This window comes from Drosophila bipectinata, chromosome 3R (genome assembly GCF_030179905.1).
Source record: "Drosophila bipectinata strain 14024-0381.07 chromosome 3R, DbipHiC1v2, whole genome shotgun sequence".
Taxonomy (NCBI): domain Eukaryota; kingdom Metazoa; phylum Arthropoda; class Insecta; order Diptera; family Drosophilidae; genus Drosophila; species Drosophila bipectinata.
The window spans coordinates 18577939-18605914 of NC_091739.1; the positions used below are offsets into that span (position 1 = coordinate 18577939).

At 39.4% G+C, this 27976-nt stretch overlaps 7 protein-coding genes across 14 annotated transcripts; 6 read left to right on the top strand and 1 right to left on the bottom strand.

Moving 5' to 3' along the window:
• The first annotated feature begins 1649 nt into the window (after positions 1–1649).
• On the top strand, positions 1650–6663 carry yellow-e (L-dopachrome tautomerase yellow-e). Of its 2 annotated transcripts, none has more exons than XM_017249299.3 (3): positions 1650–1813; positions 4883–5706; positions 5771–6663. In XM_017249299.3, exons 2-3 carry the CDS (start codon positions 4895–4897, stop codon positions 6531–6533), a joined length of 1575 nt encoding a protein of 524 aa, XP_017104788.1. In that variant the 5' UTR covers positions 1650–1813; positions 4883–4894; the 3' UTR covers positions 6534–6663. The 2 variants fall into 2 exon arrangements, with proteins under 2 accessions (XP_017104788.1, XP_017104789.1); XM_017249300.3 differs by lacking the exon at positions 1650–1813 and adding an exon at positions 2592–2654.
• Positions 6664–6912: 249 nt separating this feature from the next.
• On the bottom strand, positions 6913–7988 carry LOC108130289 (cathepsin L1-like). 3 transcript variants are annotated; one of them, XM_043212016.1, is made up of 2 exons: positions 7696–7988; positions 6913–7600 (listed from the first exon to the last, which is right to left on the bottom strand). In XM_043212016.1, exons 1-2 carry the CDS (start codon positions 7974–7976, stop codon positions 6913–6915), a joined length of 969 nt encoding a protein of 322 aa, XP_043067951.1. In that variant the 5' UTR covers positions 7977–7988. The 3 variants fall into 3 exon arrangements, with proteins under 3 accessions (XP_043067951.1, XP_043067950.1, XP_043067949.1); XM_043212015.1 differs by having other exon boundaries at positions 6913–7615; positions 7687–7988; XM_043212014.1 differs by having other exon boundaries at positions 7666–7988.
• A 2060-nt stretch (positions 7989–10048) lies between these two features.
• yellow-e2 (L-dopachrome tautomerase yellow-e2) lies at positions 10049–11748 on the top strand. Its single transcript, XM_070281516.1, has 3 exons — positions 10049–10236; positions 10292–10548; positions 10606–11748. Coding segments are annotated over exons 1-3 (1314 nt in total). The 5' UTR covers positions 10049–10234; the 3' UTR covers positions 11661–11748.
• Positions 11749–12076: 328 nt separating this feature from the next.
• Positions 12077–13546, top strand: yellow-e3 (L-dopachrome tautomerase yellow-e3). Its single transcript, XM_017248751.3, has 3 exons — positions 12077–12464; positions 12525–12918; positions 12991–13546. Exons 1-3 carry the CDS (start codon positions 12087–12089, stop codon positions 13479–13481), a joined length of 1263 nt encoding a protein of 420 aa, XP_017104240.2. The 5' UTR covers positions 12077–12086; the 3' UTR covers positions 13482–13546.
• A 399-nt stretch (positions 13547–13945) lies between these two features.
• Positions 13946–14464, top strand: Dpm3 (Dolichyl-phosphate mannosyltransferase subunit 3). The gene is made up of 2 exons (XM_017249273.3): positions 13946–14188; positions 14251–14464. The coding sequence occupies exons 1-2, from the start codon at positions 14039–14041 to the stop codon at positions 14383–14385; spliced, it is 285 nt and encodes a 94-aa protein (XP_017104762.2). The 5' UTR covers positions 13946–14038; the 3' UTR covers positions 14386–14464.
• A 533-nt stretch (positions 14465–14997) lies between these two features.
• GILT1 (Gamma-interferon-inducible lysosomal thiol reductase 1) lies at positions 14998–18335 on the top strand. The gene is made up of 4 exons (XM_017249272.3): positions 14998–15192; positions 17033–17167; positions 17248–17607; positions 17887–18335. Exons 1-4 carry the CDS (start codon positions 15121–15123, stop codon positions 18073–18075), a joined length of 756 nt encoding a protein of 251 aa, XP_017104761.1. The 5' UTR covers positions 14998–15120; the 3' UTR covers positions 18076–18335.
• A 1476-nt stretch (positions 18336–19811) lies between these two features.
• On the top strand, positions 19812–25672 carry CCHa2 (neuropeptide CCHamide-2). Of its 5 annotated transcripts, none has more exons than XM_017249284.3 (4): positions 19812–19960; positions 22936–23016; positions 24679–24917; positions 24978–25672. In XM_017249284.3, the coding sequence occupies exons 2-4, from the start codon at positions 22941–22943 to the stop codon at positions 25062–25064; spliced, it is 402 nt and encodes a 133-aa protein (XP_017104773.2). In that variant the 5' UTR covers positions 19812–19960; positions 22936–22940; the 3' UTR covers positions 25065–25672. The 5 variants fall into 5 exon arrangements, with proteins under 5 accessions (XP_017104773.2, XP_017104771.2, XP_017104772.2 ...); XM_017249282.3 differs by having other exon boundaries at positions 19817–20059; XM_017249283.3 differs by lacking the exon at positions 19812–19960 and adding an exon at positions 22067–22338.
• The last annotated feature ends 2304 nt before the right edge of the window (positions 25673–27976 follow it).

Here is a 27976-nt window from a genome sequence, read left to right on the forward strand (position 1 = left end):
TTTTCAGTGTTAGCTGGCTTAAGCCAACGCAAGACGTTGCGGCTATTAATCTTCAAGTGTTCATCGTCACCGAGTCATATGGAGCGAGTGGCTGCCACAGATTTTGTTTCCCCGCGGATTGGTTACTTTCGAAACGGCCGAGCCAAACGGCTAATGAGCATCGGTCCAGGGCGTTGTTGTGAAAGGAAACTGTGATAGTTGTGATAGTTTTGATAGCCGCGAATTGCCCCAGGCTGGGCACAAGCCACCTACGTTTCCGCCCGGCTCGCATTTCGTAATCGGAATTGGATTACCTGGTTATATCATTGGCCAATACGGCTGACATTGGCCACAGCCTTGAACTGGCGTTTAGAACCGGTACTACATAAGTGGCTATTTAGATCGTAACTTGGTATTAGCTCTGCTACAAGTATTCTCCGAAAAGCCAAACAACAAAATACCACAATTTTAAATAAAAGGAGTGAGTTAGAAAAGACCCCTGACAACAAAGTGAATGTCGAGTGGGGCTTGGCCAGTGCCAGTGAATTTACATTTGCTAATTAGGGTAATCATCGGATGCTAATGCCTTGCTCAGTGGGCTTTGCCCGCCCAAAATGTTCAATACTACGCGTATATTAAAATTAAAAACTGTGTGGTTATTTTAAGCAAGTAAACAAATTCAATGTGTCACAATGCAAACAAATATCAGGCCGAGGCAGTTAATGCAAACTTGGCTAATTCTGCCTGAAAACCAGTTTCTCCTTTTTTGCATAACCCCTTTTATCTGGGGCTTTTCACGTTTTTGGGTTAGCTGCTCGGCGGACGGCGAAATTCATTGCAGAGAACATTTTTCGCGGAGTACTTTCCATTTTCAATTTGGACCAAGCTAGAGCCGGCTTGTGCGCTCTCTCTCCAATATTGGCCAGATGCAAAACGTATTACGAAACCCGATTCCAGTTCGGCCCAGCTGGTCAACTCCAATCGTAGGTAGTCCAATCTCCGTTTAAATATTTTCCACCTGTCGTCCTGCTATTGCTGTCTAAGCCAAAGACTAAATATTAAATAAAGAAATATTAATTAAATAATATATATTCAACAGTAGGGGGTAAATAAATCTTACCGTTGACAGGGTAATTATTTATCCATTGAGGGGGTTCTGAAAATTTAAATACCCCTCGTATTCATAACATATTTTTAAAACAAATCTTCAATTAAACTGAACAGGCCTTTAGAACTGGTTAGGATAATTTAATAGCCAGCGGAGAACACTTAATTTATAACTGCCCATATACCTTAAATTCCTTAGCAGTACAATGGACTCTCTCCATTGACAAAACGGTCGCAGCTATAAAGGCAACAAAATTTGCAAATTACTTGTTTACTTGCCTTGTTTGGCTGATAGTGATAATGAACTTGCCGCTGTGAATAACAACTGAATTACAACAATCGGCCGACGAGCGGACAAAAATCATAACCTACACACTTTAATGCAAATGTGCGGAAGACTTGCTGCTAGCTAATAATTTTCCCAGCGGCCAACAGAGCGTATGAGCGATGTCTGGCATTCCATGCAAAGCGGGTTGCTCTGAATATCCACCTGGAATATAAGAGATATGGAGGAAAAGCGATCAGGAGGCTTCCAAGACACACTCTTATAAAGTTCGGTGCGCCTGGCAAACGGAGCGCAGTCGCAAAACGGCAACACAACTGCGCGGACGTGTCGCGCGATCGGTTAGAAAGTAAGTCATTATCAAGAGTTATACAAACCGCAAAAGCAACGGTGGCAACAGCGGCAGCAGCAGCAGAAACCACATCCACCTCAAGTGCCTCAAAAGTAAGCTAATGCCAGATGCACAGCAAATTGGCCTGGCCACAAAACAAAAGACTTAGGCAACGAACGCGAACAGCAGCACGTCGCAAAGTGCGGTTTCTAACGGTTAAAGTGCAAATTGCCATGCATTTAGTTAACGAACTGCTACGCTACATTTTATTTTGATTTTCGATTTCGATTTCAGTTTTAGTTTCGGTTTCGGAATAAGTCTTTAGGCGTTGCCAATGCCACTCTCTCTCTCTAAGTGCATTCTTGAAGAAACAAAATCCCATTCAACACTGACATGTAAGCTAATTGGCAAATCAATAGCCATAGCCAAGGGTACAAAGTTGCACATTGCGAATTATTAGCCAAATGCGCCAATCGCGTGTGTGTGTTTGTGTGTGCGTGAAGCCCAAAAAAAGAAGCCGCTGCCGGAGAACGGAACTGTGTTAATTAAGTTTTGTTGATTTTTTTTGGTAGACGCATTTTTGTCGTTTTCGCTACCAATTAAAATCGATCGCCGCCAAAAGTGCAGCCATCGTGACTGGTGGCTTAGACGGGATTTATGACCACAGATCGATACACATGTTGGCATTAAGGAAGCTAAGACAGCGACCTCTTCCGCCGATTGCAAAAATAACAAATTTACAGACAGGTGTTAATCAGCCTCCGTCAAAACGTGTCTTCCGTTGCAGTGCTTAAGTTTTCCGTTTTTGTTTTTATGAGAACACCAAAAATAACCGATTCAAATAAGATCAAAGTAATACAATCAGTGGTAATTAAATATTTTTGGTTGCAGGTTCATTGTGAGACGTGTGAGAACACACTGCGCTCTACAGACTACATAGCAGATTCAGATAAGGTAACACACGATCGCCGCGTAGCATGTACTAACTAGCACTAGTTAGTGCAACTAGGTTGAAGTCACATTTCTTAATTGGCCTCTGGCGGCCAAAAGGGAAAAACACATTCGCTTGCAACACATACATAGTCTCACAGGGCACTATTAATAAATAGCCGAACAGATATTTCTTTTGTTGGCCGAATTGTCTTTTGAAAAGATTTATGTTCGAAATTTCTGTTATAATAAAAATAAATAAGCCAACCATTGTTGAAAGGTTATACTGTCAGATATTTCATTGAAATACCTGTATTTAATAATTTTTCTAAGGGGTTTCTATCGTGCACTCAAGTCGTTTTCAGGCTTTGCTTTCAAACAGTTTCGTGTTCAGATTTAATAGACAAATTAAACGAAAATTAAGCGAAATTTCATTGGCCTGCCATGGCTCATCAACATGACTGACTATCAACCGAAATGCGAACATTACCCGAATAAAAAATGGTAATAATAACAAGTATAAAAAGTATCTTTGCGGTTTGTGGCTTTTAACTTTTGACTTACAACTTGAAATGGCCTGTTCCGCTTGGGCCCAATACTTGTCACAAAATAACGAGAAACAAGGCGAATAAAAACCCAAATGCTTTTCTTATATTCAACGCTGCGATTTCATTTCTTTTCTTTGGGATTGGGCTTGGGCTTGGGAAACTGCTCATGTTTCCGCTTGGGGTTGCACAAGTGTTATGTAAAGTGCGCGAGTACGCAGAAATAAATCTTTGTGATGCGTGTGGCGCCGGAATCAGCCTTGACTTTCAGCTATTTTCTTTTATGTAATTCATCAAATGGCAGTTGCTTGCTTGAAAATTACAAAAATTCAATTATCTTTAACTGCTTATCGTGGCACGCGCCAATGAAAGTTTCACACAACATGTTTGCCATGTTTATTGCAATTTGCCAGATGCAAACGAGTATGGGAGTTGGCCGCGACAGTAAATAATATGTAATTTCAGGCCGTCAGAGACTAGAGCCTACATCCAATTGGCCAAATATCCGAATGCCGAGCAAGGGGCTTTGCTCTAACCGGTGGAAAGCAAATCAAACTGTCAGTTCCTTGTATCACTGCAGTTTCCAAGCTTATTTGGCAATTAAAAATCCCATTTATCTGGTCAGTACACCATTGAAAATTCTGTATTTAAATGCAGTTTGGATTATAATTCCATGAACTGAAATATCTGCCAATTCTTGCATCATTTTACACAATTTTTCTACAGTGCACCTCTTGCATCTGTTCATTGAGATCGTGAATGTGAGTGGGATACTACTAACGTGAGAAATTAAAGCACACACACTTGTCACTCACGCAGATACAACTGCAAGCGCAAGTATCTGATGGATACGGATACTTCAATCGGCGAACTGACCCAACTGCATAGCAATCTTATTTGCATACAATCGCCAAGCCCAGATCGTAGTCTGCAAATCTGCAATCCGCATGCCGGCATCTACTCCGGAATTGGCACATTTGCATGCAATCTATATCGGCGTCAGCATCTGTATCTGTATCTCAACCTCCAACTGTATCTGCATCTGCAATTAAGGCTATTTAGAAAGGGCACCTATAGATTTATAAAACTACCTGGGAATCCTATAAAATAGGTTAGGGTATTGTATGCAGATTATAAATAAGCAATTAAAAATTCATCATCTGCAAATGATTAAAACGACTTGCTAATCGTTTGGAGGTAATTCATACAATATCACGACCCAGGGACTTTGGAACTTTTCTGATTTATTATTTATTTATGGCTTGGGGTTGCAACTTGTTTCAAAAATAAAATAAACCCCAACAAAATGTACAATAATTTTAACTTAGGACTATAATTAGCTTTCTATGCATTTTTATTTCATTTTTTTATTAAACTCAATTTTAAGTGAAGAAATTTTTTCATTTTGACAGCCTTAAATTTAGAATTTATAAAACCTAATTAAATATTTAACAATAGAGGTTTTTTTCAGTGCCTGTTTATAACTATTTTACATTTCTCAATGGTTTTAATTTGAAAATCAATATTTCTATAAGCTGGGAATATCTCCAAGTCCGTTTTCCTTCACCAATTATTGTCCGGAAAAAGTCCGGAAACAGAATTGATACATAAACCCCTTCCAAATCTGAGAGCCATCAGTTGGGATTCTGATCCGAGTGCGATACAACATCTACTAATTCCAGTTCTTGTGGCTTCTATCTTTTACAGTCAATTCTTGCCATGTTTCGCATCTTAGCTGGAGTGACTTGCTTAATCCTTTGGCCATCTGTGATCCAGGCTCTGGCTCCTGGCTTACAAGTGGCCAAGCAGTGGAAGCTCCTTCGCTACAACTTCGAGCCCCAGGCTCCTGTAAGTGATCCTAATTTCTACAATGGCCAGAATGTCTTAATCACAGGATTGGCCGTTACGGAGGATCGCATTTTTGTGGCTACCCCCAAATTGTTCTCGGGAGTATCCTCCACTGTCAGCTGGGTTTCCAAGGATCAGTTTGGGGACTCACCCACCCTAAATGCCTTTCCTGATTGGTCCTTCTCAAATACCGGTCGCAGTGACTTCAACTGCAGCGATCTGATCCTGACATCAGTCTATCGGCTCCGTCTGGACTCGTGTAATCGGCTTTGGCTCCTGGATGCTGGAATTTCCCGATCTCTGGAAGACTTTGAAGTCACCTGTCCACCCAAAATCCTAGTGGTAGACTTGGCGACGGATCGAGTTGTAAGGCGAATTGATTTCCCTCCAGAAGTCCTGCGCGGCGAATCCCTCTTCACCAACATGGTGATCGATGAGACGACAGCCAAGGGCTGCGATGATGTCTTCGTATACATCACGGACACCGTGGAGCCGGGAATAATAGTTTACGACAGTGGCAAGGACGTTACATGGCGGGTATCGCATCCGGCCATGTATCCCGATCCGGATTTCGCTCAGTCGGAGATCCATGAGTACCAGTTCGTTTTGATGGACGGAGTGGTGGGCCTGACTTTTGATGAGCGTTCAGGGGTGGTATACTTCCAGCCCCTAGCCACAGATAGGTGAGTTCAAAATTTTTTCTTAGTTTGTTTATTTAATACAACTTTGATACACCTACTTTTTCAGAGTTTTCTCCGTTCACAAGAATGTCTTGCGAGCAGGTCCACTGCCAGACAATAAAATGCTGGATGTAAAACTTGTCGGCAAGAAGAGCTCCCAAGGCATTGGACTCTCGGTTAACCCATTCGACAGTAGCCTGATCTTTGCTCCTCTGAGTGAGACAGCTATCGCCTCGTGGAATCCCACCACCAACCAACAATCTGTTTTGGCCTACGATCGGGATCAGCTGCAGTTTGTAGCGGATATAACTACCACCAGATCGGAGCCAGGCGTGATCTATGCCATCTCCTCAAAGTTCCATCGGTTCTTCCTAAAGAACTTAAATCCCAGTGAGTTCAATAATCGCATCGTCAGATTGGAGTTACCCTCTGGCAGCTCCCTATTGGGTCACCGCCTCGCTCTGCCTCCCGCTCCCACCCACAACAGTATCCTGAACTATGGACTCTACAATACCCATTCCCAAGCTTCAACAAACGCTCTGCAGACCTACTTCACCAGTCCGGGACTGACCACACCATTCACCACCAAAACACCCTACAAATTCGAAGTCGGTGGCATTGTAAATTACGCGGCCCGCAATCCGTTCACTGCTCTAAACCAGGGAGAAGCTTTTCCGCCCAGCAAGGCGACCCGGGATAATTACCAGCGCTCCTATCTGGACACTCTAGTGGGTACCACAGCCCCGGCGGCTACCACCCGTGTGTCATCGGTGCCAACTACCGCCTACACCACCCGGCACAGTGGCTACTACTACCAGCGCGGAACTTAAGCAAACTTATCCGAATAAGTAAACTATTAGTAACTTGTGTGTTCACGCTGCGTATGCGCCATGAGAAGAGCAGCCGATGTAAATAAATCTTTAAAAATCTATATTGATTAAATTAATTTAACAAAACTGATCCGATCCTATAATTTTTTGGGCTTGAAATCCTGGGAATCTGACGACGTCTATTTCATTTCATGTCAGCTTATTACAAATTTAAGTTTATTTATCAAGTTTATCAGCTAAGTGTTTTAATATTCCAGAGTAAACATAATTCTTGGAACATCATACTATTTAAATGATTTAATGACTAATTTTGTGTGTATCTTTTTAACTCAGCCCACATTACTCATTTTATTTGCGCTATGATAAAGCCAGCTTTAAATTAAATCAACGGATAAGAAGGATTGCTCGCAATACCGCATAGATTATTAGCATTGCGTTTCATTTTAATGTAACCCTTATCACCCCAATGGGAGCCCCAAGAGTTTTTTACTATCCAGAAATCGCCATATTTTTCGTCGGTGCCATAACCAACGACTAAGACAGCGTGAGTTAAATGTTCGGAGCGGCAAGTTGGATCATAGTAAACTCCACTATGGTAATGCCGGAATGAATTTGAAGGGTTTATGCTTACGGATACTGGTCCGACTGTGGCCACTGCTTTGGCAAGTTCCATCTCGTCTCCCCCCTTCAATTTTACAAACCCAGAGCAGGTCGCGCCAATCGTATCTCTTATGAAGTGGCATTTGCCTTTAGCAGCCTTGTATGAATACGAACTTTCAGTGTCGATGCCGCCATTATTGTGTATATAATGGAAAGCATTTATACGATTTCCGCCCTTGCAACCATACGTGGATGTTACACAATCAATTAAATTCTGTTCGGAAAGGGATACCAAATTCCCTGTTTTGCGGAAATGCTGTCCCTCGAGTGCCCCAGTAGCGGCGAAAGCCCAGCAACTTCTACAGGTACCCTGGTTCTTTACAGGAGTAACAAATCCGTGATTGCGCCAATCAACCGATTCCGGCAGAGTCAAGTTCTCTGGCGGCAGAAAAGTAGAGCCTTCAAACCTGAAAATACACGAAAGTAAGTTGTGCTGAATATTTATCTAAAAATACATCGAGAAATCACTTACTGGTATCCATCAGGGGTCATTTGTCCAAACATGAGGTCTTTGAATTCATGGTTCAACAGATCGGAAAATTGGTTCACAGTTAAATTGAAGCTAACTTCTCCAGCAGCCCATTTAAGATTGTGCCGGGCTATCAACAGCTTGTTGTGCAAAAATATTTTAAGCCGCAGTCGCTCCTCGGTCTCGTTCTGGTATTCCTTGTTATATTCTATTTTAAATGCCCTCCATTCTTCCTCGAGAATGTCTTGGGCATATGGTGTAGCATGCGCTTTCGCCAGCAGTAACAGAAATAGGATAAGGCTTTTTTCCATCATTTGGATTTAAGGTCTGCTCTCAAAGACTGTTAGAGATTGACTAAAAATCAGACACAGCTAAAAACATAAACACTCCAAAAAGAATTATGTTCCATAAATATTTTATTTGTGACTATCATCATAATCATAACGATGCGTAACCCAGATAATGTTCCTATTACTAATTTGCAATGTCTTGCCTTAAGTTAGACCCCTTATGTTTTGAGTAATGTGAGTTGATTCACAAGTTCTTTTGATGGATGAGTATACATTTTCGAGTGACTTTCCATAGTCTTATTTGTAATTACTTTACTAAAATAATTTTTGGTTCGATTAGCCAGTAAGTACATTAGTCTTTTACTTTTAAACACAGAACTATTGAACACCACCTTTTTTTTCCTTTCCTCACCAACTATACAAACCGTATTAAACAAGATCAATTCATATACCAACTTTCATGCCAAATAATTAAACGTTTATAGACCTGATGACTATTTAAAGCAGATTATTTCCACATTTGCATGCATTGAGTGTCTGTGTCACGGCCCATTGATTAACTTGGACATTAACTATAATCTGTAAACGAGTCTTGCACCTGTGACAGATTAGTTTGGACATATAAGGGGTATCTGGAACAGGGTATTAGAGATTGTTGAACGTTCAGATGCTAATTATCTTGCGGAAATAAATGTTTGATTTTTTATTCGACTAAGATGAACTGATAAATGTTTGAGGAGGTGGTACCCATTAACACCTAGTCATTAATATTTTGATAAGTAGAGTAAGGTTATATGAAATTTTTAAAGAATGATATTTGGCAAAAGTCAAATTAAATGACCAGTTTTGGTGTTCATGCTATTTACGTTTTGATTACAATTAATAATTTTGATGTTAAACCGGTTGGTGGCAGGCGCCGCTGGATTTAGATAGTGTCACCTGCAGCGGACAATAATTGATGGGAAAACAAGAAACAAATTGTACAGGGGCATTGTGGACAGATTTGTTATACAAGATTGCAATTTTAGCATGCATTCGAACAAGTGGAATTCAATTTAAACACAATCATATCAGGCACTTTCTAATATCAGTTACATATGTAAATAAATTTTAAAAAAATGTCTCAGTTACTCAGTTTATGGGACATTTTGATCAAAAAGACAAGCCACAATATGTATACATATATCTCCATCACTTTATTTAATATCCTCAACCTGGAAATGAGGGAAAGATAAATATATATATTTATATAAAACCGCATTCGAACTCATTAAACTTTTATGACCTTGCGGCATCCAAAGCAATATCTGTAAAGCTTTGTTTTAATATTATGAAGCCGCAATAAAACTGTACAAACAGAATTTCCTAATTGCCAAACAATTTTTAAATAATCAAACGAATTAAGTCAGATTACAGACAAGTTATTACCGTTGAACTGAGCTCCGACATTAATGAGGTGTGAAATGACAGTTAAACTAGTTTTAGATTCATTTAATAAGTTGATTTCTTCATTTTTAAAATCTAAGTTTATGTTGGCGTAGCTAACCAAATCAATTTGCATATTAAAAGGGTCCGCAATATTTTTAAAATCAATTACCAACAAATCCAATGATTAAATCAGAGCACTAATAGTTCTTGTAATGAATTAGATTGCATAGAACCATAAAACTAAACAAATGATTAATTATCAATTCCGCAACCAATCGTTCACCTCTTAAATACCTTTGAACTACTGAATAGGAAATTAAAATATAAACATTTGTTTAGTCAGATTACTGATAGCACCTGTGACATAATTCAACCTTTGTCTGTGGTATTTTCAATGTCAATGTTTCAGATCAACACTTTCGTACGTTTTCAGTTTTGATTACTTATGTATGTAGTCTACTCCCATACGAACCAATGGTTTGGACGAATTGTGGTATACACTTCCATTTTAAAAACAAAACAAATTAAAAGGCCAACAAGTTATAGAACATTTACATATTTAATAAACAAATACAAACACATAAATATAAAAAAATTTAATTTTGAAAGTTACATCACTCTAATCAAGAGTATTTTTAAAGATGAGACTCTAGAAAAAAGATGTAGGAAAAAAACATACAAACGTCGATACAGTATACATTTTAAAAACCAGTTAAAAGCGAGTGTGATATGCCATTTTAAATTGGGGGTTTTTATTGTTTCACAATTTTTACGGTTTTTTGGCGGTTGGTAGCTTAGTTTAACGGCAAGAGCCCTCGAAGAAGGACCACAGAGCCAACGAAATAATCAGAAAAATGTAAGTTCCACCTGATACTTTTAAAAGGAGTTTAACTACTTTTGGCTTCTTTCAGGTTAATTCTTCCTCTTATTTTATTGGTGTCATTTCCAAGCTTCTCGTTATCCCAGTATCAGTATAGTATAAACCGTCCGAAGCCAAAGTTACCGCCTTTTAAATTCCCAACACAGTACAAAGAACTTGTTCGAGTTTTTGAATGGAAAAACATACAGTACGGGTTTCCAAGTGAACAGGAACGCCAGGAAGTCTTGAGAAATGGTCATTATAATCCAGATAGTCCCATACCTATTGATATTGATGTGTACTATCCACGTAAGTTTTATATTTCCAGTTTAAGAGCGGAATTTAATTCACATTCTTGTTTGGCAGAAAACGGAGGCCCTGCACGATACTTTATTACCACACCTCGATTTGGACAAGGAGTACCGTATTCTCTGGCTTATGTCACCAGTTTCCAAGGAGCAAATGGCACAGAGGTTCAGGCCTATCCCAGCTACCAATGGCACAGTAGCCATGGAAGAAACTGCGATGGCTTGACCTCAGTTTACCGGGTTCACATCGATGCCTGTGGACAAATGTGGATCCTGGATAGTGGAGAAATTGAGTTTGTGCAGCACTGCGCACCCCAAGTGGTAGTCATTGATTTGGCCACAGATCAGTTGATTCACCGCTACCGCTTGCCGTCAACCTCTTTCAAAGCAGGAGTAAGTAGATTTGTGAACATCCTGGTCGATATCCGGGACCCACCGCCGCAGGGCCAGTGCAAGGATGTATTCGCATATCTGGCCGATCCCACCAGCAAGGCCATTGTGGTCTACGATGTGCTGGGTCAACAGTCATGGCGGGTGGAGAACAAATTCACCTACCCCGATGCCAAATTTGGAACCCATACGGTGGCCGGAGAAAGTTTTGAGCTTCTTGATGGTCCTCTCGCCTTGGCAGTGACTCCTTTAGGCTTAGGGCTGCGACGTCATCTGATATTCCACGCATTGTCCAATGAACTTGAGTTGGCCATTCCCTTGGATGTCCTCAACAATGCAACAAATTGGCAGAAGGGTCTTGCTTCCTCGCTTTCGGAATTTGTGACTTTGGGCCGGAGGGGCGTTCAGTGTGCTTCTCATGCAATTAGCCGCCAAGGATTTCTCTTCTGCGGCTTCTTGGATCCGATTGGGATTTTTGCCTGGGACATACGCTCACCCTACAATCCGCAAAACGTTCAACTGGTGGCTCTGAATCCTGAAACCCTACAATTTGTGAGCGGTTTGAAGATCGTAAGTCGGCCCTCCGATGGGCGGGAGGAACTATGGCTGTTCTCAAACCGCCTGCAGAAGATATTTGCCGGAACCATTGACTACACCGAGATCAATTATTGGGTCTTGCGTTGCGATGTGGATGACCTGTTGCAGGGGCGGGGATGCTTTTAGATCCGAGATCCGAAATACCAAATCCGATACCCTCATCCCAAATTTTAAGTGACTGTGAGGCTGTGTAAACACTCTTTAAGCCGCCATAAAAGATGTCCATCCATAAATCTTAGGGCCATTCGAAAGTGTTTGCTTGGTCGCCACAGGTACACGACCTTTTATCTGGTCGGTCGATGGTCAATTACACTGCCCAAAATTATTTTTACTGATTAAATGAAATTATTAAACAAAAAAGTAAACAAATTTTCTTAGTTTTTACTTTCTTATCTTTAGAATTTAATATTGAGAAGGGTATCCTTATATTCTAATGAAATATCAGTTACAAGTTGCGAACCTTTTTTTTTTAAGTGCACATTAAGCATAAGGCTAACACCTTCAATCGCGCCTACCTGTGCATCTTCAGTCTTCGGAAATCGTTTGAACAGTATGGATCTGTCTAAGATCTTGGTCAGTGTTACATTTGTAACCCTTGTTGGTCTTTTTGATGTCCTGCAAGGACAGCCGTTGGTTCTCAAGGATCTGCGCACGCTCCACCGATGGTCGAATCTCAGTTTAGGAGATGATCAAGCTAAAGGAAATCGCTTCCTGCCCGTCGACGTGGATATTGAGTATGGGGATGAGGGCAGACACCGTACTTTTCTCACGATTCCAAGGCTGAGCATGACCACACCCTTTACACTGGCCACTGTGGTTGCGGATGACAATGATGTTATTGAAAATCCCAGACTGGAGCCTTATCCAAGCGAGGAGTGGCATCTGCCACCAAATAACTGCTCAGGCATTACATCAGCTATTAGAACTTATGTGAGTTTTATATTTCTTTATAGCTGTATGCTTACTAAAAAACATATATTTGCCTTCAAGATCGATGAATGCTGGCGTCTGTGGGTTGTGGATTCTGGTCAAGTAAACTCGATACAGTTGTGTCCGCCGCAAATTCTAACCTTCGATCTAGTCAAGGACGAGTTAATTCAACGTCACTCTTTGCCTCCCAATTCCTATACTCCCAACGTTTCCATCTTCACTGCTTTGGTGGTGGATCTAGCGGAGAGTGGAACACCCAATAGATGTTTGGGTGGTAAAGCCTATATTGCCGACGCCTGGGGGTATGGACTTATTGTTTTTGATTCCCTGACTGGCAGATCTTGGCGAATAGAACACGAATTCATGAAACCATCTACGGTGGCGGAGTTGGTTCGTCCTGGTAGCTCTCAGGCGGGAATTTTCACTGTCAGTATAAGTCCTAGTGAAATGGAAGGTAATTATTTGATGAATTTGGTTGATTCTTTAAATCCTTTTTTTAACGTATAACTTTTTGTGTAATTTTCAGAACGTTTCCTATACTTTCACACTCTAAACGCCTTCAACGAGGTGAAAGTACCTCTCTCACTGATCAACAACGAAACTTTTTGGCAATCTCCGAATGTAACCGATGTCACAGGACATTTTCGAATACTTGGCACCCGGGGAATCCAATGCGAATCAGAGGTGATGGACCAGTCGGGCAACCTTTTCTGCAGCCTTATTAGCTTGGGCGCCTTGATAAGCTGGGATGGAAAGTCAAAGTATACGGCGGATGACATTCAAGTGGTGGCCTTCAATCCACAGAAGATCAAGTTCGTCACGGGCTTGAAGATCAATAGAAATGCCAAAGGAGAGGAGGAGCTCTGGGCCTTGAGCAGCGAACCGAGACTTTTTGTCGGAGCTGCCTTGCCAGAGAAAGAGGTCAAGTTTCAGATAATAGGCTGCCGCACAGCTGACCTGATTGCCAATACACCCTGTACAGTGGGGGCCAGAAATACTACACTTACGTCAGCTTAGTTTTTAATATAATAGGTTTTAAACTGCTATCTATGATAAATGAATATTTGAATTGCTCACTCTAAAAAGCTGCTTGTCACAACACTCGACTGTTGATAAGCTACTCAGCGTGGCGGGCTATTGGTTTTAAAAGCATAATATGTAAGACTTATTTAAGCAAAAATAAATTATATTAAGCTCCCAAATTTATTAAAAACGAAAAATGTTTTTTTTGTTTATGTGTCTTACAGGAAAAGAAGGAAATATAAGAAGGAATAAGCTGTAATGGGATTAAAATATAAGTTTACTGTATTCTATTGAAAAGATTATTTAAAATCTTTAAAATATGAACAACGAAGATTGTTTATTTAATTCCTAAAAAATTAGATTCTAAAAACATTTTACATTTTAAATTAACCGCCTCATAAATTTTAGCGGTATTTTTTTACTGGTCACACTATCGATAGCGATTTATTTGGTATATCGCTCCTAAGGTTCCACCTCTTGGAATTCTCTCTTGTTTACGTGTAGAATATTTATTTTGTTTTTAATTTTATAGACTTTTAAAATTCTTAATTATGACAAATTTACAACGCTGGCTGTTCTATGCATCGCTCTTTGCGGTGCCCTACTTGTCCATCGTTTTGGGAACTGTGCAAACCCAATTCACCAACAAATACTTGCTACACATTCAACTGCTGCCGCTTCTTTTGCTGGTGCTCTTCGGGGTAATTGTTACGAAGAACTGATAAGGTTCCATGATTAATATTTCTGCATCAATCCTATCTAGATCTTCTCCGTTTGGACCGTCTTGTACAGAACCTTTACATTCAACGACTGTCCTGAAGCTGCCAAGGAACTTCAAGCTGAGATTTTGGAGGCGCGCAAGGATTTGACAGCCAAAGGATTTCGGTTTCGTGATTAAAAAGCCGGGAAATGTACTTCCCACATCCTGTTCATGTTAATCTGTAATTCCAATATTTATAAACAAAAAGAACAAGTTATGCAAATGTACTTTTTACCACTGTTGGTGGGAATGGCATGAATGTTAGGGTTGATTTCCCACAGGTAACAAAAGTTTGGTAACAATGTTTTCGGCTAAACAATTTTTTTTGTGAGGTTTTATTTTGTAAACCAAAAACATTTTCTTAACAAATGGCATGGGGGACTGCTGCCAAGACACAAATTAAGCTCAATAATCTAATTTTAGGGTACTTGGTAGATTTTAAACCTTAAATTAGGTCCTATTATTGAGTATATGATGGTTTTAAAAGAAAAAAAATCTATATTATTTTACATTAAATACACTTCTTTCTTAGAAATACCCTTAAGCAGACCAGATAGGGCTTAAATCAAGCTGGAAAAGTAAGTCTGCGATCACTGGAATACTTCTGATATACATACAATACAGTGAAGACTGGCCCAATGCGTTATGCATGCAGGTCAGGCTTCTGCTCTGCTGCCATTGCAGTCGCTGTTGACGTCACTTCCAGTCTGGAAATCCGTTGGGGTTTGGGTTATAGCGTGAAGCTCTCTTGGAGAAACAACAGTTCGCGCTTAGACCCCAAACCGTACACAACCATCAAGCAGCAGTGCTGACGTGTACAGTCGAAATAAAGGAAAATAATAAATTAAGCCCAGAAGAACAAGAAGCTCGAAAATGAGTCACAAAATCGCCGCCGTTTTTCTTATGATGAGCTGCCTGATTGCCTCAGCTTATAGTGCAGCTAAGGTGAGTTTCCGCCTCAGGTGAAAACTAAGACTAACACTACCAAGCAAAAATCGAAATTAGTCGGCAAGCAAAATATTACCCAACAACGAAGCGTGTCAGGGCCAAAAAATAGCATATACTATGTAGGTGAAGACGTGATTAAAGCTTAAGCTAAAAAATTGAAATTGGAGAGAAAAAAACCCATAGAAAAGCTGCACCCTTTTTGTGGCAGCAACAAGTGGCATTAAATGAGTTGAACGAACCACCGCCATAAGCTGGAAAATGCCACAGTGGAAAAGCATAGAGCATAATTGACATTATAAATAAGCCGCGGAGAGCAACCTGATGCTCTGTTGTTATTTTCATTTGGATACTCAAAACCGGTTCCCAGACCAGTTTCAATTTCTCACAGACAGAACCGGTGTGTGCCGGTACCCCAACTGCAACTCCATTAAAACACTCGGAGAAATATTTATACAAGTTCTATGCATACGCATTGATGGTTCCATTTTATATTCTTTGGATAGTAATATAATTCCATTAGCCCCCCAAACGATATAATATTAGGATCCCGCATATTTGTCCTGAAGTAAAATTATAAAGTTTCTTTCGGTGTACATATCTTTTTAATTATTTCTTCTTTGTTAAAAACGTTGGGTTCTTTCTACGATGTGTCAGCGGCTTTATATAACTTCAACTTCAGCAAATAAACAATTTGCATTTGTGTATATAATATAACACTTTTCAAACTCATTTATGATTATTTCTTTTTTTCGTTTAGTTAAGAGTAAACGAATTGCGCATCAGTCACGGTCACAACTAAATATACTGTTTCTGTTGATTGCCTCCCCGCTTGTTTGGTTTAATCTATAATCATTATTTTTTTGAATTTATGAATAGAAGTTGTAAGTAATTTTCAGTAATCGAGATAAATTTGTTTAGTGCTATTGACTTAATTCTAAACAGAAAAAAATACAATAAAGTTGTACATTATACATTTCATATGGAGGATATTGCTTCTCCTAAGCTTTAACTCTAAAGCGTTTGCTCCAAAAAAATTACGCTGAGATCAGCATTTATGCTTATTTTTATGTAAATAAATTTTTCGTTTGAAAATTGCTTTGGATAGATCATGAAAGAAAAAATTGTACAAATTATAGATATTATATTTCTTAGCCAATATATATCGCATTTAAATTGGAGAAGTATCTTCCAGTTAACAAACCCATATCTGCCGAGCTAATTTAGTTGCGTAAATACGGAATCAAATAAATTTTTGTATAATTATTGTTTTATGTTCTGTTAAGCCATAAAAACCTCGTGACTCGTGACAGAGTTTCAGTCACATATTTTCATATATTGATTCACTCTTTTTTTAAATTTATTTATTTACTTATCTTATACCATCTTATACCATTTACCATCTTATATGTGTGTTAGTTCAAGTTCCATAATATTTTTTCTGGTCATTTGGAGCATGTGCCAGAGGGCTGAAATGACAAACATGGAATAACAATATTTGGGTCCGGCCCATTCAGCCATACATGATTTGCATGCCCAAACTAAACTGCACTCTTGAATACGGCATATTTTAAAATTCTACTCAAACAGAGATGCAAAAGAGCAGTTTTTGGATATAAAAAAAATTAAATTTTTAAATAAGTGTTGAAGGTATAGGATATTATATTAATATTTCAACAATAAGTCTTGTAAACTATGTTAAAAGACCGTTAAAATGTAGGGCTAATTTCTACTTCATATCCACCGCCCATTTCAATATATTAAGCCAAAGCTTTAATACACCTAATATACACCTCTAATTCCTAATATATAATTATTTTATGCTTTCTTTATATCGTAGGTCCCTGTTGCAGTCTACTATGAATCTCTGTGCCCTGACAGTGCCAAGTTCATTACGGAGCAGCTGTATCCTGCCATGAAGGGAGAGCTACGAGAGGTGGTGGACCTCACCTTCGTTCCTTTCGGAAAATCTCACGTGAGTATCCTCTCTGCCTGACTTTTGCCAAAGACAATAGCTCATTTGCATGGCTCGTTTGCGAGCCTTTTGGTTTTCAGTTCTCTACTCAGGGCTCTGAGGTTACCTTTACCTGCCATCACGGCCCGAATGAGTGCTATGGAAACAAAGTGCATGCCTGTGCCATTGAACACATTCAGGCCAACTCATATCAGATTGAATTCACGCGCGAATCCCTGACATTGGACTTTGTCAACTGCCTGATGAAGGCCGGAAAGAATTTCCCCGACAATGTGTACCCAGGTCAGCGGTGCGCCGCTGAGAACCACGTCAACAACTGGGAGAACATCAAGAGCTGTGCCAACAGCACTGAGGGTAGTCAGTTGCTCCGTAAGGCAGGTGAAGCCACCCAACGTCTCAAGGAACCTCTGACCAGTGTTCCCACCATCTTGTTCAACGAGGTAAACTTTGAAGTTTTAAAGAATTAGATTATTGTATACATGTATTTATTTATTGACAAAAAGTCTGCTTTCTAAGTAACACAAACACTCTTTTTCCAAGAATGAGAGTAAATAAAAATCTGTAAGCACTAAGGTGTTAAAAATTTTAGTTAGCAATATTACTGTCAAAAGTTATCACAAGTTTGGTTTCGTGATTCATAAAAAGTTTGCTCTTATTATACAGTTCTTTATAAAATAATACACAAAATTTATAATTGTCCCCTTTTGTTTATTTTTCAGCAATTTGAAAAGAAGGTGAACGAACGCGCCCAGGTGAACTTCATCGGCACCATTTGCCAGTATGTGTCCGCTCCCCAGCCAAGGATCTGCACTGCCCACAATGGAGCCTCCACCTCCTTTGGCCTGGCCAGCGTAAGCGCCATTCTTAGCTCCCTAATGGGTCTTTGGGCTCTCCGCTCCCTCTTCTAAGCTGTCAACTGTCAACCATACCTGCTATCTCCCACAAACTCTTCCACCTCAGACCAATTCGCTGTGCATTCGGGAACCTCAACAGTTTATTCGTTTTTTTTACTTTTGAACTTTTTGTTGGTTTGCTTTTAGGCCAATTAAAACACAATTCGTCCATCCATCCAGCTCTTAAAAGTGCATTACAGATCTAATTATATTGCAAGAGCTGGTATTATTTTAAATACAAAATAAACAATAGAAACTTAAGAATATCACATGTATGAATTCAATTTCTAAGTCATGGTGGCTTAAGGGGGGTTTTTGGAATGACCGAGTCAAAAGTCGGCCAGTTGAGGCTGCTGTGGCTAATATACAAACTGATTAGCGATTGCATAGATGAGCATCGGTGGGCACACTCATCAACTCTGGCAGCTTAGCCCGTGTGTTTGTTGTCAAATATTTTGATCGCCTTGCTTTTGAGCACCGTCAGCTGCTTATCAACTAATTTGTTTTTGGTGCGATGCGATAAGCTGCGGGGGTGCCACAGGGGCGTGGCTGAGGAGAAGGGATTTGGGGGCAGTGGGAGGAGCACGCTTGATTCGCAGTAGCAACAGGCTGGCGAAGCAATCGCATCCAGCCGAACTGATTACACCAGATGGACATGTACTGGGAGGTGGAGGTGGCAATTGTTGTAAACAAGTCATTAGCGAATCAATTTGCTAGCCCTGTTGATATGAAAACCAGATTTTGAAAAGATCAATTGGTAACCAAAGGGAAAATCCGAATATTTAGAAACAAATACATATACCGTACCGTAACAGATTAGTTAATAATGTAAGCCTTAAGTTCTCATATTCGGATTAAACTCCTAACTATCGCGGTACTTCTGGCTTGCTGTTTTCATTTCCTTTTCTTTACGGTGTCAAGCATACAGTCATCGTTTTTTTTTTTTTTTTATTAATTTTAATATTCTATAATAATACAGAATATGGTCCTTAATGAGGAGGCCCTCATATCCTGGAAAAATATATTTTTGTCTTTTAATTATGTTTTTACAGAACTTTCTTTAATTTTTGTGTAAAAGATTTTTACTAATCTTGCATTTTTATAGCCATAGTGTGCCGTTTTAAAGTATATAATTTTTCTGTTCTGATATATATCCATTTACAAATTTTAATAATTCATTTTTTAAATAATTAAATCAATTTGTATTTACAAAATTTTTTTCGACATCATGATTTAGTTGATCAGTTTATAATCAATTATAATCAATCAAGCTCTCAAGTAACATATAGCTTTGGGAAAAGACTGCGGATATTGGTTAAGGCCAGAGGACACTGCGTTTTTGGTAACTACGTCAGCAGCCACTTATGAATGCCAGTGATGGCAATTCATTCACATCCGTCAGATCGCCGGAGGAGTGAAGCAAATAAATCTGAGCGCGCTACTAATTTGACGTTCCCCAAAAAGCGAATTTACCACCTCTCCTGCCTCTTCCTTGTCCATAACTGGCATTTTTGTGCCCACGCAGGAAGTTAATTTCAAAAGGCCGAAAATATCGTTGCATACTTCTGGGCAAGAGCTTCGGGTGGCACTCGGGTTTTTCAACGGCTCCTGATTGGCTGACAGCCTTCAGCCCACACACACACTCGCGCCCTTCCATCAAGTAACCCACTCGACCCCCAACCCACCCACACGCACTCACACACTTGTACATTGGAGCTGTGGTGCTGCAGCTATAAATCCGGCCGATTCCCTTCTGGCGGCAGCAAAAGAACTCTGGCTTGCAGTCGAAAAGCAGCAACAGAAGCTGAAAAGTTAACCACCCGGCAAGGACGAGGACCAGGACGACCCGGACGAAAAACAAGACAATTGTTTCGGCCAGCAATTTACCAGTGAAGTGAAAGTAGGTGTTGACACAAGTACATTAAGTGCAGAATAAAACAGTCATATTCATAATAAAAGCATTGGTCCACACGGTTTAGAGTTCGTTTTTGAAATATGGGTAAGTTGTTGGACAAATTGTGTATCTGTAAGATACTATTTGAAAAGAATATTTTCTAAAATGATTAAAAGCGGAAAAAGACTTCAAATATACATTTCCAGACAGTTAAAGAAAAAGTGTTCAAGTTTTTGTTGGTCCATTTTTATTTCAATTTTTCAATAGACTTCTGTTTTAAAAAGGAAACATAAAATTCATTTAGATATTTATTAAAATTATTCTCTGGACAGAAATTTAACGTCTTCCCATTCTAGTTTACATTTGTTTACATTAGTTGTTAGGCCTTGTTCCTGGTCAATTAATTTGGAGATACCCTCAGGGACTTTGTTGGGCTCCAGCTGCCTTTGTTTATTTGTCTAATATAATTGAATCAAAGTAGATTGCAAGCCATAATTATGGAGGGTGCAGCTTTAGTAGGGGGGCCTATGTTGACTTCCTTATCCGCTTTGATTTATTTTTAATAACTCCCATTAAAAAGCCAGAGGCGACACCCCTCGCTTCCTAGTTTAAAACTAGCAAACGCTGCTCATTTTGCTTACGAGAATGTTAAAAGGCTACAGCTGTATAAATCATGTATTATCCAAGAGGAGGAAAACTCACAGATGAAACTTGTTGCTGTTGAGGAAAATTAAGTTGCGAGAAATTTAAAGTCGATTTGAGTGTTTTCCTTTTTGCGAAGCAGTTTCATTATGACATGAGACGGATGCTCTTCTACAAAATTGCAATGGCTCCCTAAGGATGCAATTAAATGTTATTGTCTAGTTGAAAAGTTATTGACAAATGCCAAGTTATTTCTACAGGATAAAACAAAAGATATGAGTCTTATTCTTTTGCCTACAAAGTTAATCTTACAGTCAATGATGTCTTCAACTAAACTTTACATTAGAGTAGACTTTCAACTTTCAACTTGTCTGCGGGCTTGTTGGCCACGAGAAACAGCTCAAAGTCTTGACCTTACTTGAAGCCAGTTTTAATTTGAATTGGTTTGAGGTTCATTTCCAGGCGACTTGCTCAAGTTAATCTGTTGTTCAGACTATTGCCCTGAATGGCTTTATCGCTCCTTTTATAATCTGATTCGATTTGGAACGATTTGTGCCAAAGGCACGCTTCCATTGGATGACCTGGTTAGCAGCTGTTTGCTTTGTCTTTCATCTAATTATCAGCTGGAGATTAGAAAATTTCACACGGAAACTGATCAGCAGGCTGTCCGTGAACTTTGTATTGGGGATTCACTTTAAAAAAATCTATTCAAAATGTGTACAAGTACGTGCATATTTAAACTTAAATGTCCTTTAAACTTGTTTACCAGCTTTATTAACCAGAAATAAAATATTATCTAGAGGAATTATTCAAAAAATAGAGGTATCTATGGTTCCAATTTCATGTCCTAGATCGCTTAATTTTTTCAGTGCATTCATTTAATTTAGCGAGAATTCCAGCACCTGTGGAAAGTTTTCGAAATTCGATTTATACCCCCGCAATCTCCACGGACTATGGCCCATTAGTGACAATGTCAGCAAAGAGTTGTGGCAGCAACAGCTCATTAAGGCATTATTTTAACAGCTAAATAGCTGGGAAAATTGATAAGCCCAAGGGTCGACTGTTGCCACTGCCCTGCGCCTTGGTAAACAATAATTATTATGTATAAATTGTTTTGTTCATGAAATGAGGCTGCTGTTATTGTTTTCGCAGGCGTGGGTGCCTGTTTTTATTGGGTTGATTTTTTTACTGCACTGGCGCTGGCTCTGGTAGCGCTCTACATATTAATTCGCACTTATCGGCTGGTCATAAATTTAGCTCGAACAGGGACTGAAAATAGTCCGCGGATCGGCTGTAGCTCGAGTAGGGTGATAAAATGGAAATGGAAAAGCGAGAGGTGGAAAAGCTGTGGGAGTGAGTACGCGTGACACGGATTGCGTGGAGATTACGGAAGAGATCGCCGCTTATCACCGAGGGGAGCACAAGCATCCGAGATTCCATTCAAATGTGGCATATAGGCACAGCGCAACCAAAGATCGGTCTCAGTCGCTGGCGGGAGCTTGAAAATGTGAAATCGCGTTTGGAAACACGGGATTTCGGCTGGTGGAATTGCTGCCATACCAAGTGAAACTGGCAAATAACATCCGCCCTACCATATCTGTGATTATATAGTACCCATCTTACGAGCTTATAATTAGCAAATTAATTCAAAGCGAATATAGTGTTGATAATCCTGTAGAAAAAAAACTGCCCTACATATAGAACAAAATCCGAGATCGAATCAGCTAATCAGCCGGATTAAGGTGAGTTTATGAAGCTACTTCCCAATGGAACTGCAGTTGAGTGCGACACGCGACCCGGTTCAGTGGCTAATAATAAACATGGATCCAATTACGCACACACGGCGTATGATTGATGGGCCGTTCGGCATCAGCTGTAACCAAATTTTAATCGGTTTAATTTGGGTTCTGGCCACACATTTACTAAGTGGGAAATTCATGCAGACTCCGGCAAATTAAATGACTTATCTTATATCTTTGAATATTCCGGCATAAGATGTCGGCAAGCTTATGAAGAAATCAAGAAATGCAAAATTCAAAGCACGTAGTGAAGAAACCATTCTGGAACTTTACCCTTATGCCACACACACGTCCGGCTAATTGTCTTTGTGTTTGCGTGGGCGTTACATAAATCATAGTTCAAAGTTTTCGGCCCAGGATTAGCTTCCTAAACGCATGTAAACTCCAGATTCGATTTCAACTCGCTCGTCGCGCTGTGCTCTGATTTCCTAATTAGTGTGGCACCGCTTCGGGGCAAATAGCATTGTCAGAGCCAGACATCAACAGGTGCTCATCCCTTTATCCCAGGCGCTGATTCCCCTTTTTGTCCCTCTATTCCAGGTAACATGAAATCCACAATTTCTTTGCTGCTGGTTGTCATCTGCACCGTGGTCCTGGCCGCCCAACAGAGTCAAGCGAAAAGTGAGTACCAAATATGTTTCATTAAGACATAACATAATACTAAAAATAATATACAAAATATGTCTATCTTAAAGTAAATGTATAAGAGTTCAAACATTGGAATGCATAACAAGGTTTATATAAAATGTTTATTGGATCAATTAATTTACATTTTCGTATTCTTTTAGAAGTTTGTATTATTCTATTTAAATACGTTGTTTTTTTGTGTTTTTTTGCAATTGACATACATCAATACCTTTAAAGCGCTCTAGATCCATCTGTTCACGTGAAGTTGTCATGAAATATTCATTAAATTTAAACGCGAAAAACAAAGCCATAAATGTGTGTCGTGCGCCGGCATCCGTGCGCTCGCCCTGGGCGCAGCATCAATTGTTGCATTTAATGCAAGACAAACAAAGGTGGCTGGCATTCTGACAACCATGGTAGTAGTATCCTGACGTCTTTGTTTTCCCAGCTGCGGAAATTTTAAATGGCAACAACAGAGGGTCGAACTGGGGTGCAATTTCCGTATCCTCGCAAGTGTCTGAACATTGCAAGCCATGTGTGACTAAAATGAATAAAAATGAATTTCAATGTCAGAACATGATGAGGAAACAAAGTTAGGCTACCTCAAGCTATAGGCCAGTGGGATATGTGTGGGCTTAATTGGATATCCCTCTGATACCCCATCAGCATCAATTACTAAAACTTTTTGATTTGATTGCCTTTGAAAGAGCATTTAAGAGTAGGGAAAGCTAACTTATTTAATGCTCCCAAGTGAGTACCCGGAGAATGGGATAAATATGAAACATAGATACTCTACAAATGAAAACCGTGAAAACAGATAAAAGCTTCCATTCTCAAACGACCTTGTCACAAAACAGCCTAAATTTGAAGAGCATTGCAAGCTGCCTTATCCTTCTAACTTCATTTAAAAATTTTCCAAGGTTTAGGGATGTCAAGGACAACTCCCAAGAGCGCAACAGCAAAATTTATGTTTTGCCCGTGTGGGCGGAAATTCAAAAATAGCAGAATGTCAAAAGTTTGTTCACACACCGCCAGACAAGGCACACAAACAAAACGAAACTGAACCGTCATGGGGTCAAATGTTATCGCTGGATGTCTCTCTTGAGCTTTGGCTAGCGATTAAAGATTTCGGCAGTAATTCCAAGTCACAGGACCATATTCAGTAGTAACTAATGCTGAGAGGGAAAGATTGTGGGTGGTGCCTTGGGAAAAGAAAAAGGCATTTGATCAGCTTGAAAGTGGGGAACGGTGTGGTGCTGCCAAAAATCGATTACTAGCACATTGGAAGTGAAATACTTTTTTCCCCTTCTAGTTATTTCTCCTTACACATTTTATAGCGTTTTACACCTTTGAAAATTAAAAGAAATCGATTCTCCAATTTGAAAATTTTTATAATATTTTCAAAATACTTAAGCATATCTGTCAAATATTTTTTCTTTTAAAAAGAAATTGAAACCCCAAAGAATCAGAAAATTTTAAATTAATTTGAGAAACTAATGTAGATGGGATCCTCATTTTATAAATGCATCCATGTAATAAACAATTTTTTTTTTGATTGAACTTTGTGATTTAGAGAAAAACTGGCACTGTTTTAGCTATTAAATCTCACCTCCAGTCATCACTGTTTAATTAATTCACTTTTCCATCCTTCTGCAGAGGGTTGTCAGGCCTTTGGCCATGTGTGCTACGGTGGACATGGCAAGCGCTCTCTGAGCTCCGGATCCGGAACGGGAGTGGGCGAGAGCGCCAGTAGCGGTCAGGAGCAGGACTATTTGCGTCCAAATGGTCTAATGCCCATGATGGCACCAAATGAACAGGCTCTGGCAGTACCACCCGAGGCCGAATTTAATGACTATCCCGCCCGGCAGGTGCTCTACAAAATTATGAGATCTTGGGTAAGAGAAGTTAATGGAGTTCTTGGTTAGCCTCATTCTGACGTTTACATCTATTTTCAGTTTAATCGACCCCGCCGACCATCACCCCGATTGGGTGAACTGGACTACCCGCTGTCGAACTCCGGCGAAATTAATGCTTTAAACTAACTCCGGAACACCATGCACTTCATTATCTTCATAGAAACACACAGCAACAGAAAACACCTCAAAATACCTTAAGATCAAGAGCCACAAGAAAAACAACAGAAATATCTAGAAGGATTACTAAAGAATACTTACTTTCGCAACTTGTATAAAATGTTTCCCAAATGTCTACACATAAAACAACACATTTTCCTAAAAATATAAAAAACAACTGAAATTTTTAGGGGCTGGTAATGATTTCAGTGTCAAAAAAATATATTATAATAATATTATGGAAACAATAAGCACACGATGGAAAATAAATCGAAGAAAATGGCAATGAGAGAGTGTTTTAATTAATGTTTATAAACCATATTTTATTTATGTTGTTAATGAGGAAAGCGAAAGACTATATATAGTTTTAATTTTAATTTAAACAAGAACTATACTTACTCCAAGATTCAAAATCGATCCATGTGGAATCGAAAAACTGTGTGAAAAATGTATGTTAAATGTTATAAGTGTATTGTACAATATAGCAACAAAAAAAATGTTATTCAAATTTTATATTTATAACGAAACGCGCGGTAAAATAAAACAGTTAAAATGCTAAAAAAGCATAACATATCTCACGTTCCAGTAATTTTATTAATATTCCTTTTAAGCATTTATGCCAACATATTATTTTTGACTTTCCTTTGAGAAACGAGAAACTTTCCTCATTCTGGGTTCGCTGATTACGAAATGGTACTTTATTTCGTGATCGGATAACAATTGGCAGAGCTGTGGTCATCGGAAGGGGAAAAAGTGAGAAAATTTGGAAAAGCCACCATTTCGTAGGGGTACCCCTAGGAAAACAATCGAAAAATTTAAAAACGATATTTCAGCAATATTTTGAATGAGAAAAGTCGCTTCTGGGTTCGCTGATTACAAAATGGTACTTTGTTTCGTGATCGGATAACAATTGGTGGAGCTGTGCCGATCGGAAGGGGAAAATGTGGAGAAAGTTGGAAAAGCCATAATTTTGTAGGGGTACCCCTAGGAAAAAAATCGAAAAATTTAAAAATGGTATTGTGGCAATGTTTTGAATGAGGAAAGTCGCTTCTGGGTTCGCTGATTACAAAATGGTACTTTGTTTCGTGATCGGATAACAATTGGTGGAGCTGTGCCGATCGGAAGGGGAAAAAGTGGGGAATGTTGGAAAAGCCACAATTTTTCAGGGGTACCCCTAGGAAAAAAATCGAAAAATTTAAAAACGGTATTGTGGCAATGTTTTGAATGAGGAAAGTCGCTTCTGGGTTCGCTGATTACAAAATGGTACTTTGTTTCGTGATCGGATAACAATTGGTGGAGCTGTGGCGATCGGAAGGGGAAAAAGTGGGGAAAGTTGGAAAAGCCACAATTTTGTAGGGGTACCCCTAGGAAAAAAATCCAAAAATTTAAAAACGATATTTAAGCAATGTTTTGAATGAAAAAAGTCGCTTCTGGGTTCGCTGATTACAAAATGGTACTTTGTTTCGTGATCGGATAACAATTGGTAGAGCTGTGCCGATCGGAAGGGGAAAAAGTGGAGAAAGTTGGAAAAGCCATAATTTTGTAGGGGTACCCCTAGGAAAAAAATCGAAAAATTTAAAAACGGTATTGTGGCAATGTTTTGAATGGGGAAAGTCGCTTCTGGGTTCGCTGATTACAAAATGGTACTTTGTTTCGTGATCGGATAACAATTGTTGGAGCTGTGTCGATTGGAAGGGGAAAAAGTGGGGAAAGTTGGAAAAGCCACAATTTTGTAGGGGTAGCCTTAGGAAAAAAATCCAAAAATTTAAAAACGATATTAAGCAATGTTTTGAATGAGAAAAGTCGCTTCTGGGTTCGCTGATTACAAAATGGTACTTTATTTCGTGATCGGATAATTGGTGGAGCTGTGCCGATCGGAAGGGGAAAAAGTGGAGAAATTTGGAAAAGCCACAATTTTTCAGGGGTACCTCTAGGAAAAAAATCGAAAAATGTAAAAACTATATTGTGGCAATGTTTTGAATGAGAAAAGTAGCTTCTGGGTTCGCTGATTACAAAATGGTACTGTATTTCGAGATCGGATAACAATTGGTAGAGCTGTGCCGATCGGAAGGGGAAAAAGTGGAGAAATTTGGAAAAGCCACAATTTTGTAGGGGTACCCCTAGGAAAAAAATCGAAAAATTTAAAAACGGTATTGTGGCAATGTTTTGAATGGGGAAAGTCGCTTCTGGGTTCGCTGATTACAAAATGGTACTTTGTTTCGTGATCGGATAACAATTGTTGGAGCTGTGTCGATTGGAAGGGGAAAAAGTGGGGAAAGTTGGAAAAGCCACAATTTTGTAGGGGTAGCCTTAGGAAAAAAATCCAAAAATTTAAAAACGATATTAAGCAATGTTTTGAATGAGAAAAGTCGCTTCTGGGTTCGCTGATTACAAAATGGTACTTTATTTCGTGATCGGATAATTGGTGGAGCTGTGCCGATCGGAAGGGGAAAAAGTGGAGAAATTTGGAAAAGCCACAATTTTTCAGGGGTACCTCTAGGAAAAAAATCGAAAAATGTAAAAACTATATTGTGGCAATGTTTTGAATGAGAAAAGTAGCTTCTGGGTTCGCTGATTACAAAATGGTACTTTATTTCGAGATCGGATAACAATTGGTAGAGCTGTGCCGATCGGAAGGGGAAAAAGTGGAGAAATTTGGAAAAGCCACAATTTTGTAGGGGTACCCCTAGGAAAAAAATCGAAAAATTTAAAAACGGTATTGTGGCAATGTTTTGAATGGGGAAAGTCGCTTCTGGGTTCGCTGATTACAAAATGGTACTTTGTTTCGTGATCGGATAACAATTGTTGGAGCTGTGTCGATTGGAAGGGGAAAAAGTGGGGAAATTTGGAAAAGCCACAATTTTGTAGGGGTAGCCTTAGGA

Excerpts from the sequence above, each read along its gene's own strand:
- yellow-e (XM_017249299.3), top strand. The coding sequence starts at position 4,895 with ATGTTTCGCATCTTAGCTGGAGTGACTTGCTTAATCCTTTGGCCATCT. Across the intron at positions 5,707-5,770 it reads CAGCCCCTAGCCACAGATAG|AGTTTTCTCCGTTCACAAGA; the intron begins GTGAGTTCAAAA and ends CTACTTTTTCAG.
- LOC108130289 (XM_043212014.1), bottom strand. The coding sequence starts at position 7,976 with ATGATGGAAAAAAGCCTTATCCTATTTCTGTTACTGCTGGCGAAAGCG. Across the intron at positions 7,601-7,665 it reads ATGACCCCTGATGGATACCA|GTTTGAAGGCTCTACTTTTC; the intron begins GTAAGTGATTTC and ends GTGTATTTTCAG.
- yellow-e2 (XM_070281516.1), top strand. Across the intron at positions 10,549-10,605 it reads TATTGATGTGTACTATCCAC|AAAACGGAGGCCCTGCACGA; the intron begins GTAAGTTTTATA and ends CTTGTTTGGCAG.
- yellow-e3 (XM_017248751.3), top strand. The coding sequence starts at position 12,087 with ATGGATCTGTCTAAGATCTTGGTCAGTGTTACATTTGTAACCCTTGTT. Across the intron at positions 12,465-12,524 it reads CATCAGCTATTAGAACTTAT|ATCGATGAATGCTGGCGTCT; the intron begins GTGAGTTTTATA and ends TTTGCCTTCAAG. Across the intron at positions 12,919-12,990 it reads AAGTCCTAGTGAAATGGAAG|AACGTTTCCTATACTTTCAC; the intron begins GTAATTATTTGA and ends TGTAATTTTCAG.
- Dpm3 (XM_017249273.3), top strand. The coding sequence starts at position 14,039 with ATGACAAATTTACAACGCTGGCTGTTCTATGCATCGCTCTTTGCGGTG. Across the intron at positions 14,189-14,250 it reads TTTTGCTGGTGCTCTTCGGG|ATCTTCTCCGTTTGGACCGT; the intron begins GTAATTGTTACG and ends AATCCTATCTAG.
- GILT1 (XM_017249272.3), top strand. The coding sequence starts at position 15,121 with ATGAGTCACAAAATCGCCGCCGTTTTTCTTATGATGAGCTGCCTGATT. Across the intron at positions 17,168-17,247 it reads TTCCTTTCGGAAAATCTCAC|TTCTCTACTCAGGGCTCTGA; the intron begins GTGAGTATCCTC and ends TTTGGTTTTCAG. Across the intron at positions 17,608-17,886 it reads CCACCATCTTGTTCAACGAG|CAATTTGAAAAGAAGGTGAA; the intron begins GTAAACTTTGAA and ends TTTATTTTTCAG.
- CCHa2 (XM_070281651.1), top strand. The coding sequence starts at position 22,417 with ATGGATCCAATTACGCACACACGGCGTATGATTGATGGGCCGTTCGGC. Across the intron at positions 23,017-24,678 it reads CCAACAGAGTCAAGCGAAAA|AGGGTTGTCAGGCCTTTGGC; the intron begins GTGAGTACCAAA and ends ATCCTTCTGCAG. Across the intron at positions 24,918-24,977 it reads ACAAAATTATGAGATCTTGG|TTTAATCGACCCCGCCGACC; the intron begins GTAAGAGAAGTT and ends ATCTATTTTCAG.